General features: G+C 39.1%; 1 protein-coding gene across 7 annotated transcripts in view; it reads right to left on the minus strand.

The window, feature by feature from the left end:
• RBM20 (RNA binding motif protein 20) overlaps positions 1-14,929 on the minus strand; it is a 95,888-nt gene that overhangs the window by 51,717 nt on the left and 29,242 nt on the right. Inside the window, exon 1 of one of the 7 annotated variants that reach the window (XM_063163217.1) lies at positions 10,991-11,074. The exons of the other annotated variants lie outside the window; for them this stretch is intronic. Within the exon in view, the coding sequence (XP_063019287.1) occupies positions 10,991-11,019 (29 nt within the window). The 5' untranslated portion in view covers positions 11,020-11,074. Of the gene's footprint in view, positions 1-10,990; positions 11,075-14,929 lie in introns of those variants that run through there. 7 annotated transcript variants of the gene reach the window in all.

Below are 14,929 nucleotides of genomic sequence, written 5' to 3' on the forward strand. Positions count from 1 at the left end.
ATATTTTGTATTAAGGGATCAATGTCTTCACTGCAAGCCAAGCTCAGTTTGTACATCTGACTTAGCAATAACACCCAATGCAGTAAATGAAATGTTAATTCAATGCCTTTATATCTGCTTCTTGTAATGTCAGAGATGCCTTGCCTTCCAGTTTGCAAGGTACAAGGCTGCTGCATGCAGAGAGCTCTGCAACTCCCTGGAACACAGCCCAGAGCTGGGCCTGGGCTCTGCTACTGGGGTAAGTTCTATTGGTTTATAAGAAAATAGTTCATAAAGTGCTGTATACTTTTCTTCCTTTCTCCCGACAATTATCTTCTGGTTATGGCTCTGAACTGAAATGAAAACCAAGACTGTTTTTCTTAACTGCATCTAAAAACGTCTTGTACAGGTAAGAGTAAAAACCTAAAAAAGTCCAATCTGCAAACCTAAAATCAAATTATGATGGAGAGGCTAAAGCCAGCTACTAAAACATGAATATTATTATGTAAAGGTAAAAATTGTATTACACTCTCTCATACTTAGTAACTACCCCCGCATGATTAAAAAAAGACATAATATAAAGGCATTAAACTCATATTTCCTATTTACATGCTCCATACTTGGATTTAAAACTGGTGAAACGGAAAAAATAAAAACAAAAATATGTGAAACGTAAAGGAAAATAAGAATGACATATTTTTCTCAATGTTCTTGCAGATGAGTAATGGGCACAAAACAGAATTTTTTTAATATTTGATTGAAAAAAATGTGTCACTTCTGCTTATCTGTCATAAAAGATACAGACTCTAAGGGAAAACTTCTTCATAGTGATTAAAACTGGCACCTAGATCCCAGTGTCTCAGGAGAGACAAGACCAAATGCAGCCACTGACTAACCCTGGCTGTGGCCTGCCCCGGCCCAGCTGATGGAGGGAGGAACAGCCATTCCACACAAGCAATGTCAAGTGACAGCAGTTTTACCTGACACATACTCAGCAGATGCGTCAACAACACAAGTGAAGCAGATGCTGCTTAGACCTTCCCTGGGGAAAGTATGAGAAATATACCTGGATTAACTCCTCACCTCCATGGGATTGCTGCACTAATCATGGCTTGTCTTAATATCAGCCTTAGCTCTCCAAAGCAGCAAGCCAAGAAGCTTAACAACTACAGGCATTTAGGGAAAACTGTCTTCATTCCTCCATATCCCACCAGTTCCAGGGACCAGGGCTTTGGGGCCTTGGCTTTGCTGTGTGACTTGTGTTCACATAGCTGCAACCTTAAGATCTGCTGGGCATGACAGCCTGCAGACACAGCAGATTTCCATCTGTCTTCATCATCAAGCTGTGGCTGTCAATCCCACCAGCTTCACGGGAAACCTTGGTGTTTCCAATCAGCTTAGCCTACTGTGCACACGCCACACAGCTCCAAACCATAAAATTATTGTTTTTACAAGGGCAGTGGATTGAAAATTGCGTAAGCCCTTCAACTGAAGAAATGGGAAGCTATTGCACCAACTTAAATGCACATGTAAATGGATGAAACCATATGCACCAGTGTCTCAGGATGTATTTGAACCTTGAAGCTACAACATATATATTTATGCACAAAAGAGAAAAGGTATTCTGTATTTCTCACAGAATGATTTATACAGGAACTGTCCTTGGAGCAGCAGTTCACCACCTGATCTCTGAAGCCAGCAATGGCAGCAGCATCTTCTCTAGATACAGAGACATGACAGGTGGGAGAAGCAGACAAGACAAGATTTCTTTTAGGTGTACAAAGTTTGTATTTCATTCATGCTATTTCTGAAATTGAATAACATCAGCAAGTAGTCATGAGGCCACAAGTTAGGAAATTACATCATACACTTGGCAAGGACTGTGGGATATAAATAAACATGAACATCAAACCTTTCACAGAAACAGATGCAAAAAGGGATTCATTTGCTCCTGTGCAATTTGCAGTTTGCAACATTTACATGTGGATGTGCAAATTGCTTTTTGCTTCCTAGGAGTCAAAACAGTTCTGGCAGAACTGGGCTGTACATTGCTACATGAAGGGAAGGGGGTGGTTGTTACAAGATCCAGAGCATAGCACAGAACCTAGCTCAGTACACCGAAAATCATAAATCTAACAATGGATGTAAGGAACCTTCTTCCTCTCTCTCCATTTCCCCATTCAGAGTAGTTATAGAAAGAGAAAATACTCTGTGTGCTACAATTTAGTACAAGTAATCCTTATTAAAAAATTTCTGCAGCCAACCTTATAATAGAAACACTCTACCTCCCTTCTTCCCTTTGGGTTATTTTAAACACATTTGCAAGTGGTTCAATACCTAGAGCCAGATCCTGCAAAGACAAAAACACAGGAATAACTTTATTACCACAATTTGTCTTACAGGTCCTTCTCGGAGCAAATGTGCACACATGCTTCTGACTTAATTTAACTCCATACAAACTTTTATTGCTTCTTCTGCTTTTATAAAAGAATGACTTAGCTCTCTGGATGAAGGTAGGCATAGATTACTGAGATTCACAGGACAATGGACCACACTTGTCCAAAACTACTGGTGTCCTATGCCATTAATCAAAAGGGACAGCATGGATTCACTTCTGGGCACTGGAATTAATAAAATGTCAATTTAGCAGCTACCCAGTTTTCAAAATAAGTGTGAGTAGACAAACCTACCTGTCAGGCCAAACAATTTGATAGATCTGAATTCATAATAATGCAAAAAAAACCCTAAACCAACAACAACAAATCAAAACCAAACACCTCTTTGGAAATATTCTTAGCACTCCTCCATGCCGGTCTTTCGTAACTTTCCTTCCCACTCCCACCAGGGAATAAGCGACAGCCTCGAGATGTTGAAAAATTATGCAAGTGAATCCCATCCCTTCCACTGACATCCCTACTTGCATGGGGATAGCACTTTCCAGGGCTACAAATTCCAGGCAAAATATTACATCATATCTTACTGCCTGGCAACCACCCCAAAATGTAGAGGTTTTGGTATGTACTCTGCAAAAATACACAGAATCAATTCTTACTGTTCAGCTCCCCGCATCTTACAACACTGTCAGAGCTGGAGAAGTCACCTCAATCTGGATTTACCACATTAGATTTCTATTGCTGGCCTTGCCTCCCCATAATTAGATTTTGGTATTTCAATCTGCAAAATCTCTTCTTTATTCAAGAACTCCTATGTGCTTTAGTACATCTGCTTAATGATGGTTTTGCTGTTTCAGACTGTTGGCTATCGAGTGCGATGTACTTTTTACAGGAGAGCAAGGAGAAGGAAGACAGGAATGGAGCAAACCCACCCAAAGAAGGACCATGACACTGGCATTTTCTTATGTAAATCTTAACAGATTAACACATGCTTAACTAGCAGGAGGTGTACAAACATGACTTCAGTAAGCCTTCCACAAGTTAAATCAATGGTGCTCTACAGCAGAGAGGTTCATTGCTCACTGAAGCTTAGGCAGCTACTGTTTGAAACAATGCACAGATTAAATAACTGCAAATTCTAGAAACATGCCAGGAAGGCTGGACTGCTTGTCTATTCTAAGATTTGTTGCATTTCTCTGTCTTGCAGCTACAATTCATAACTATATGCAGAAGTTCTGATTTCTAATCATTAATTGGAATAATGATCATCTAAAAGTAACGGTCCTGCACCATAAAATCAATCTAAACACAGAGAAACAATTTCAAGTAAATGGCAGTCTTGCTGACTGAGATTTTATAGATGTTGCAAGGATATTGCTTCCTTGCTTCTAGCACTGCCATCATTTTAAGACACAAATCTAAACACATCTTTATAGTGTTGGCCTTCAGCCTTCACACTTGGCTGCTGTAATCACTCCTCTCCTAAATTTTTCTTATTTTCCATAACGATTTTATTTAGATCACGGCCTCTTACTCATTCTCTCCTGAAATGCAGGTAGTAAAGCAGAAATGTTATTTAAACACAGAAATCCTTAAAGTAGATTTCAGTGGAGTTAGGGACTATTTTTAGCCCAGCTAGCACAGAGATTCACTGAAGTGTTTACTAGCTTGAACATAGGTCATAAAGTCTGCATTTGTTGGTACCAAAGACCACCTGCAGTTTAGATTATTTATGATCAGTGACAACTGGGTATTACTCTCCAACAGGCAAATACATTTAACCCTTCTCTATGAGCCATAAAGCTCTTGAATGGACACTGCAGTAGTGACCTTTGTGTGTCTCTCAAGAGTGTCTTTCCATCCTTGTGCCTCTGGAAACATACAGGGGACTTGCTGCCCTCAGACTTACAGGCTTTTCTTACTGCTCAGATCAAAAGGGAAGGCCCAATTGGACATGCAGGGCCAAAATCCCTCAGGAAACACCTGAGAAACAACAGGCAAATTATCTGCAAAGCAAAACAAGCCCATCTGCAGAAGATAGTGGAAAGAACTTGAGATCTGAGACGTGGAAACTGCATATGTTACTGTGTGTCCACCACTTCACATTTTATCAATTTCAGTATTATTTAATCTCAAATTAACCTTGCAGGTAACTATAAGTCCCTATGAAATATTCAGATATGAAATGTAAAGCCACTTACTTTGCCAGTATTGTCAATTATCTCTACTGCCTTTATTACCTATTATATTTGTATTTGTTTCCTGTGGTCGGCCATTGTCTCTTCACGTTCCTACGGCAAATTCATGAAGATGTTCCTAAAAGAGTCCCCTTGCCCACCTCTCCCTTGCTGACTGCTCAGGGTGGGAGGCTGAAGGAAGTTGCAAAGGGCAACAAGATCTTAATTGATCAGGTTTGGGCAAATACAAGAATTTGATCAGAGATAGTGATCTACAGGATCAGGACTCAGTGACTCCATTGTAGGTCTTCTCTGCTCTGTTAAAGAGAGACTTCATCTTAGCCCAGAAAACCTGCTTGACAGTTCAACCCTGTAATAATACTAAGGATGGAACGATGAATTAATGGTTTTTCAAATCAAGGAAGTTCTCCCTGGGAATACTGCCATTGTTATATTTACCTACTGCAATACAAATATTATAAGCTTAGATTTGTAATCACCCCTGGTTTCCTCTACAGTCAACAGATAAAACTGGTGATCAACAAATAAAGTCACATGATGCTTATAATTTGGATTTTGGATTGCCTGGATTAGGAACAATGTAACATTTCTCTATGACTTCTTAGCACAAGAAACAAAAACAAGTTTAGTATTGTTTTATAAGCCTAATGAATAGAATAGAGCTTTTGAAGTCAAAACAGATTCCCATTTTTTCTCCTCTTTATAATCACTTAATGAAAAATTATGCATAAATCATCTTGTGTCTAAACCAGGTGCACAGCATCACCTGGAACCAGAACCCATTCTCTAAGCACAGAGAACAAATCTGAAATCTGACTTTCAAAACAGAATGATCACTCCATTCCTCACCAACTCCAGTACCATATAAATTACTCTGGATGAATTCTCATTTGTTATTTGGGTGAACACAAGTCTTCTTGCAATTAATGTGCATGAAAACCCAAGCTTAGTCTGTGTCACTTGTCATGCCTAGATGACTACTAACACTTATAATTTTACACAGTGATTATCTATCATGTAAATAACTACCATGACCTCCTCAATGTCAGTCCTTAGTACACTCAGAGCAATTAGAAACAACAATCCTGCTGTTACTCCAAACTTTGATGAAGCCAATAGAAAGATTTCTCTTTATTTCCAAAAATAATAAATTATTTTAACTATATATTCATGGCTTTAAAAATGTTGCCTCTGAATCTTTAATTCACTTGTAATCAAAATATTCTTTGCAAAAGAACAGGGCAAGACAGCCCTGGCAGGTCTCCTGGGATTTCCTGCCAGACCACTGAAGTCTGCAAGGTTGGGCTTCTGCTTCTCCACCATCATCACCCACCAACCTGACAAGCCCTGGGAGAGCTGGCTGTGGACAGGGTTTTTGGGGCTGGTTTGCTGGATCTTAGTAAGGTCCTAGGCAGTGCATGACTGCATTTTGCATTTGTGGAAGCAGGAACGTGAAGCACTGGCTCCACTACTGGCTCCATCCTAGGAACTCAGGCACATGCTGCTGAAACTGCCAGGAAGTCCTGTAAAGAGAGGGCTTCTCTGTAAAGAGCTCCTCCAGCTCAGCCTCCTAAGCAAAGACCTCAGATGCAATGCAGCAACAGATTCAGAGCCAGTACCTCTCTCAAAAAGGAAGCTTCTACTTGCTTCATTTGAGAAGTAAAAAATAACAAGTCAGAAATTTTATATCTTAAATGCTTCCAAGAAGTAGCCCAGTAGTTATGATCACACAATACTTGCTGTCTTTTTTCATAGAGGGACACTGCTTTAACAAGCAAGCTGACACATTCTGCACTGGCTTTATCTTCCAAATGATTTCAGGTTCTGTGCCAAAGTCAGCACATTATAATAATCTTGCCCTGGAATGGAATGTGGGAGAAATTATTTATTACAGATATTCACATACATATGTACTTCTCAAAATAATCTGATGTTTGCTCATAGTAGTAGCTAGAACAATAAATAGATTAACAATTTATTATCTCTCTCTTCTGTGAAGATTATAGTTCTCTGCTCCTCGGCAAACACTGTGCAACAACAATACATTTCATTATGCATCACTGTCACATACTTTTGTGCTATGAAGCTTTTGTGTGAGATGTCAAATTTGGTACAAAAATCTTTAAAGTGAATTAAATTTTATGCAGTTTCATTCAACTGCTTATTGATGCCTTAAATTATCTTCCCAATTCATATTCCTGACGATGCAGCTTGAACTGCAGAATACTTTGAAAAGTAACACTTCTTCACAATTCTTGAATTAGTTTACACTGTTGAGCCACATGGAGCCCAAACTTCAGCCTGGTTGCACAAGTGATTTAGAAAAATACACACAACTGAAATTAAGGATTCCAGATTTACCACTGGGATATTCTGCTGCATTCCCACTGATCTCCATAGCATTGGTTAATAGCAAAGGTCACTTTGCATTCCAGCACGCTTGAACAACCCCCTGAAGAGCCATGCCTGGGGCTCTGGAGAGCTTCTGAAGACTAACAGAGCAGAGGGGAGGTGAACAAGGACAAGATGTTACTGATGCCTTGAGGTATACCTTCATAAACAATCAGGGAAACTCTTTAGAAAGAGATTGAGTTCTAACAGGTTTTCAGAGATCTGAGTCATCAAGAGAAAAAACAGGGCACTTTGTGCTAATTTTGTCAGAACTTACTGATTGCCACTACTATTTAATCAGCATACTTAATGTCATTCATTACGATGAGTATTCACTTACTGATGAACAAACCTTCCATCGCATTTATCAGCAATAATCACTTCTTCAGGGGAAGGCTGAAAGCCTCACAGCCCTCTGATGAACATGCTAAAGTACACCAAGATAACCAACAGTGAGAAACTGAAATTGGCTGTTTAAAGATTACGTTCAACTGGCTGACATACATCTCCTCAGACTCTCATGATGTCTTGATGAGAGATTAAAAGCCCTTTTGGCAGTGTGACCTCTGCAAGTGTAGGGTAATCTATATCTCCTGCACATCAGATCCCTGCCTCTCTTGTCCCCTTTAAACTAATTTTCAAGCTTTCTGTTCTGCTTGGCTAAAGATAAAGGGGATTCAGTGCTATACAGGTGAACACACACAGAGCTCCTGCTGCTTTTGGGGTAAGATCAGAAAAATAGTGCAACTCCTACATGTTCATATAAAAAAAGTAGCAAAATGTGAATTAAAACTATGTTAGAGGAATAATGTGTTTTGGGAAACAAAACAGCAGATGATCCCCAAATTTAGGTTTATCCCATCGTGCAATCAGGCCCCAAATTTCAGGAGAGCCCGAAAAAAGCTGCTACAGACCCAGGAGAATGGAGATCTCCAGCTCAAGTGTAGCAGACCTAGGGTTCTGATATAATGAACAGGGATTAAGCAGTGGCCTTCCAATACTCTTTCTGAAGATTAGTGTAAGATTTCTTTCTGATAACATAATTATGTCAAGAGTCAGTCCTGTTTCTTTTAGTCATCAATACTTTTATGCACTGTCATTAATACATTTCTAATTTTCTTATTCCTTTGGTGTAACACCCTTTTCTCACACAATCTTATTGTATAACTTGCTGGCAAATGTATCTACCAGGGAATGAAACACAGAATTTATTTGATGTTCCTATGTTACTGCCCTGGTGCGGATGCTTCAGCACAGAAGATTTTCAGATTATCAAGATGGGGTAAGAGGAATGTAAAAGTTAATTCCTAAGATACTTATGGATCTGGCACAGGCCAAGCACTAGAAAAGACGCATGGAGAAAGGTTGTGATGGGGATCTGTGTCACCAGAGCTCTGGAGTGCTGCAGTGTATGTTTAAAGAAAGCCTTTCTTAGAATTGCAGGATCCACATGGCACAGTGCACACATGGTGCATAGTATGGCATTAACTGAGGAGAGGATCTGAACAAGGAAAACATCTGCACCTTCGGCTTTTTTCATGGCTACAATGTCTCCTTCATCTGCATCAGAGCTAGCACTGGCCAATACAAAATTTTCCTCCTTTCCTAAGGACAAAAGCTGCTTTGAGAGTTGAACTTGAAGTTATTCTGCTCACAGTGTACTTCAATAACTTTTTAAAATATTATCTCTGATGCAATTTTCCTGGTCTTTAGGTTATTATGGTAATATTTGCATTTTTCAATGTCCTTTCAGTGAAAAGCCACAAGTAGGAGACTAAAACTGATCATGTATATAAGTACCACGAGAGACCTGACAAAAATAACATTTAACCAGTGAGGAGGCGCCCACAGGCCATATGCATGTGGGTTTACCCATTTCACTGTGCATGACTTGGCTGTGTAATACATATTTTACATCAGCTCCTGCCCTGACGGTGTCCACATCAAACCCTTGTAAGAAGATGGACAAGCTCTTAGGAGGATATGAAATTACTGACACAACAGAACACACATAAGCCATGGCTTAATTCAGCAGTGTCCTTAGGTGCCACCTTTTCCTAGAGTATTTCCAGCTTCCACAAAAGTTTCTGGAAAGCAAGAGAGCAATATTTAAAAGTCAGCAACAGTTTAACTTGAGTCTTACACTGTTTACATCTATTTATCTTTTTTTCCTTGTAAGGTTTCCATGTGACAGGAGAGTAATTTGCAACTGATAGCACTGAGATGCATGACTTTGCATACATTACCCACTATGGTGCAGCGTAGAGATATTTCAAGATAGCTTAAAATAAACTGGCTTGAGCACAAGAAATGGGTTGAGATGTAACAACACAGAGCTCTGCCCACAGCTTCATCCATCCCAACAAGTACCAAAAGCAACTGGCACAGCTTGCAGATACATTAGGCTTGGATGAGTGCCGACCTCTGCCACTCCTACCCCTTTTTGAGCAGGCATTTTATTCCATGTTAACAGCACTTCTGCAGAGAAAGCTTAGGCTCCTGCTACCCATGTCCTCCGCGCACAGCCACTTGTCCCCAGTCCTTGCAGCAACACCCACGCCAACATCAAACAGGCAAACCAGCCTGCCACATGTCACAACAGCAGCTGCGGCATCTGCAGAGAGCCTAAACCCCTCCCTCAGAACCCTACGGAGACACTGGAGATCCTGCACTGGAACAACCACCATGGTAACCTGCACTGCTACCCACTGGGCAGGGGTCAATATGAAAGTAAGGAATAAAGATTTCATGTACCTCAAAGGTGATTTACAACAAGTGGAGAAGGGGAAATGAGACAGGAAAAGCTATTTTCCTCCACATTTGTATGGCATGTGAAATTTCCTTCTTAGCATACCAGGTTGCTTCAGGATATAAAAACTGTAGTGACTGAAGAAATAACAAGATGATGACATAAGAATCAAAACAAAAATTAGGTGTCTGAGGCACAAAACTATATTAATACTTTTGAATTTAAAAAAAAAGTTTTGTAAAATTTTCAACGTCCTCTTCTTTATGGCCTGAGCAATTTTATGCTAAATGTTATTAAAACTGCAAATATCAAAGAAAGAGAATCAGACACACTCATTCAGTGAAATTCCTGATTATGTAGGAAGAAAGTATCAAAACTCCAAAGAGTTAAAGGACCAAACATTTAGTGTACTTTCAAATATCAAGTTCACACGCAAATCATCAAGTTTATCTCTTCCCAGATTCAGGGATGTGATCCTTTCTGTCTTTAAAGCACTTCCTAAACAGCACTTCCACAACACAACCTAAACAAACAATCCACTTGTATGCAAGAGTGCATTTTATGATCTGCTACACCAAGATTTCCTGAAGTGTGTTCAAAAAAATGGCCACATGGAAGAGGATTTCTTTTCACCTGCACAACCTAATTAATTTTCAGTTGCTTCTGGTTTTTTGGGAGGTTTTTAATGCTACAGTTCAATTTTTACTCTACCCCCTCCTCCAATCAAGAAAGGAATCTAGAAATTTAAAGGGTAAATCCAGGAAAAACTCAAAATTATTACAGAGGCTTACATAAAAGCAAAAACAGCCGCAGTGGATTAATGTATTTCCTTTCCCACAGCTTTTTCACTTAAACCATAACTGTGCATATTTACTGCAACTCTTCCATCTGCCAGCGGCATTGTGCTGACACATCCGGCACACAGGCTGAGGGCTGATGGCAAGGAGACAGGTCCCACCACTGCTCTCAAACTTTGTGATTAATATAGCATGAAAACTGGTGAAAAGCCACACTCACAGACATTGCTGACTATCAACAGTGACCCAAATCCCTGTTATTTCAGTCCTTTATTCTAAACTTGAGTCAAGTCTTTAACAACATAAAATGCTTATAAACAAAAACTAAAATAGATTGTCATCAAAAGCTTAAAGGTTATAATCAGACTTGCTCCTTTTTCTTACAAGTCCTGCATAGCCTGTGTAGAGGAAGAAGAAACGGCTCATGCAGATATTTAGTTTTTCTTTTATGAAAAGCAGTACAACCAAAGAGGAGGTACTTACCTTTTGACAAGGTCAAATAGAGTCCACATCGCTGTCAGAGTTTATCCTTTGAACCCAATCCTTTCAGCAGGCATATATATAAACACACACACTTGACAATATGGGAAGTGTTACTGATAGATAAGTTATGTAAATGATACAGCGTACTATAATCACCTCTAAACTTATTCTCAGAGTTCAGATGCTTCTGGAAGAGATCAACCAGCCTCAATGTCACTCCAGTAACCCAACATGACAAACCCACTAACTGCAGCAATGTCAGAGTAGCTCTTACAATAGCTTGGTGACCTCTTTGTAAACCTCTCTCCTGCCTAACACTGGCCTGAAAAAACCTAGCTCCTCCCCAAACTGAAAAACGCACATAAAATGCACGTATTTTGCTTCCATGTAGTGAACTTCAAAAAAAGTTATATTTTCTTTTCTTGTTTGTGATAGCAAGTCTGTTTTGGGGGGGTGGTTATTTCTGAAGTGTTATTCTTAATTACTAGTAAACAAGTTGACTGCAATGCTGACACTGAATTTCACCCCTCTTTCATATTTTCTTTCTGTCCAACACTTTCTACATGATCAAAATGGGCAAACTCACGGCAAAGTGTGGCCATTTTAGCAGCTTGAGAAGGCCACCAAAAGCAACATATAATCCCAGTTGTCAAGAAAGATGAAATCAGAGTCTTCAGACTACTGGAAAATACAGCCATCCCAACCACCCTCATCCTACTGATGCACCAAGCAACAGCAACACAGCCAGAAGTGGATAAAGTAAACCCATGTAGCTCCCATACCATGGTAATGCTGACTTCATCCAGAGGTTAAAGTAATGTAGTCTCATTTGCTGAGAACAACAGGCAGGCTTGGTGATACAGATGTTTATTCACTGGGAATACAAATCGGACATATCAGTTTGCTGTGCAGACGTCAACAAAAACATCCAAGCTCATACTTCCAACTGTGCTTTACACTAAAAACCATGGTGTGAACACAGACAGTCTTTCCCTGCCCCATGACGTTTTCTGGCAGGTGCTTTTTCCTTAGAGACGACTATTACCATTGATGACGCACATCAATGCTTTTCATGCCCATTTAAAAAGAAAAAGCTGCAAGCTTTCTTAACTCTCTGCTATAAAACTTAATCATTTACATCTTAGCATAAATAATATTTCCATGTGCCACAATAGTCCCATCTGATATCAAGCTGTGAAAAAAGAATCACCTACTGATCTTGACAGGCTTAAAGGTAATAAAATGACTTTTGGTCAAGAGCGTCAGTTAGGACAGCAATCTCATAAAGGATCCTTGTAAGAAATATCACCCATTGCTGCTCATAAACACAAGCCTGGTTTGGCTATATTCAGTTACAAGCAAAGAAGGATAATTAAACAGTTCACGATATGGAATGACTAAAACATGTGCAATCTTATTTTTATTCTCTGCACCTGTGTTTTCTATGACTTAAACTATAATACTGATCTTTTAAACTGCACTCAGAGAGTATCCCAGTACATTCACATGGGAATGACACATTCCATTTTTAATTAATATGTAAATTTAAAAGGACGCAAGATCCTGCAGAGCCTTGCCACTAGCCAAAGATATACTGGCTAATAACCATTAAGATATTTACTCTTGTGTCAAGACGAGCCAAGTACTTCCAGAAGTAGTCCATGCACCCAGTTTACTTGCCAGTGTTATTTTTCTCCTTTGTTCTCTCCACCTGTATTTTCTTTTTTATCGCTGCTTCAACTCATATTATTTAATCCACAGTGTAATGGGGACCTCTAGTAGCTCATTTTTCAAAACGGATTGTAACCTCTACCCGTGTAAGCTGCAACTGCATTTTCCAGCGCTCGGGGCAATGAAACCACAGAACCCCTGCTAAAGCCCTCTAATCCTTAACAAACTCTTTGAGGTGGAGGCTCGCAGCGCTGTCGGATGCGCGCAGGGGACGGCACGGGCAGTTCTGGGTGCCCTGGCGGTGCCGGGGGTGGCAGCTCCGGCTCCGAGGGGGCCGCAGGACCCTCGCCTGTCCCCGGCGACCGCGCTGGCAGCGCCACCGGGCAGCGAGGGCCGAGCAGCCCCCAGGGCCGAGCCAGGTGGGTGATTCCGCACTTTACCGCAACTGCCCACTCCTGTCCGAGCACCGACAGGCTGCTTCCACCCTAAATATCGTGGGAAACATAGCATCCTCGTGCTTTTACTTAGTTATTACATTTTTAATTAATTTTGCAGTATCGTGGTAGATTACTGCGATGTCTGTCATTTCATCTGCCCTATATTCCAGCCATTGCTTTTTACAGATCTTACAGGAGCTACAAAATAATTGTTAGGTATTTTTATTTTGCATGTTCCTTAAAAGTACTTGAAAGAAAAGCACTGGTAGTTGGTTTGGATATAAAAATTGAAAGTAATCTAATATAAACTTTATTTTTTAAAAAGCCAGTTAGTTTGAAGCCTCCTAAACTCAAAGAAAAAAGAAAGAAGAGACTGCACGATATGTGTGTTTCTAGGCAGGGAATTCATAATATACACAACTGCTCTTTATTTCCAGTTCATTTTCAAGTGTGTGGGTAACACACTACAATATTTTTATTTGACAAACACTTTCTCCTAAGGTAGAAGAATAGAAATTGCTCGATAAAGAAAAAGTACAGTTATACAACTGAATGAAAACTCATCTACCTTCAAGATATTTAAACACATACAAAGAAAAACAAATTTATAGCCTTAAAAATTTTTACATGCACCCTTAAACCCACTGTAATAGTTAAGCATAACCATTAGCTGACTTCTCTATTATAATGTGGACTAGTAGTAATTAAAACTATTTATATAATGATCTATTATACATCCCCCACAAAAATCTAATGTCAAACACATCAAAGAATTTTCTGACACAAAAAGCTTATATTATTCAATCTTTGTGATACACTGACATTTAACTATAACATCAAAATGTTTTCGCACTTCTTCCCTGTAGACTCTGGATAGCACAGAACTTTCTGAGCTCAGTGAGGATTTCAAGAAAATTTCTTCATTGCCAGTATTGACACACATGTATTAACTACAGAGAAACAAAAATTATTTAACATTTTAACTACTCTCACATATTATTTTTCCTTTATACCAATCAATGGCCCTTCATATTTGCTATACTTTCCTTATACTGTCCTTCTTAGAAATATACTTAAAATTTACCCCAAAAAAAGTTTGAAAATACTTAACTGAAAAAGATAACAAAACATCAATTCAGGCTAGGTATTACTATTTGTTAAAAACAAGCTTCTAAAATAAGAAAAATTACTTTTAGAGAATTCACAAAGAATGAGATGTTTTAAATAATATTTTCCTACTATGACAGCCAATACCTAGAATTATTTTCATTGTGCTTTATTCCAACAAGCCAACAGCATAGCAGCTTCTAGCTGTATGTGTAACTCAATCATCTCAGAACAGCAATTCAGAAAAACAAATTTCTTAAATGTCGAATAGATTGCCAACAGCATAGTAATGGAAAATTATTCTAAAAGTTACAGCAACCATGATACTTTCTCCCAAGTGATTAGAAAAACATCTGTTATTTACATTGGGATTTTTGTTTATAACAGTTACTCTTTCTTTTCTTTTTACCTCTAGGTGATATTTCATTTCACAGTAAAAGGAAGTGCATAGCCAGTTTTAGATTATGAAGGATTACGTGGCATTAAGACTGTCAGAAGAAAGAGTGAAGGCAAACTGCGAACCAGCCAGATTAACACCAATGCTGTCACCAGGATTTTCCTTCCAGCACATAACATTTAAATTTAAAATATTCTTTCTTTTTTTAGATTTAAAACGTAATCCTTCAAACACTCTTATCATAATCTTTATTTGAACTTATGATATGTCCAGTGCTATGGTTTCAGTATTTTGCAGACTTCTCTCCTAAGAAGGATGTAACAAACC

Source organism: Melospiza melodia, chromosome 9 (genome assembly GCF_035770615.1).
Source record: "Melospiza melodia melodia isolate bMelMel2 chromosome 9, bMelMel2.pri, whole genome shotgun sequence".
In the NCBI taxonomy this organism is placed as follows: domain Eukaryota; kingdom Metazoa; phylum Chordata; class Aves; order Passeriformes; family Passerellidae; genus Melospiza; species Melospiza melodia.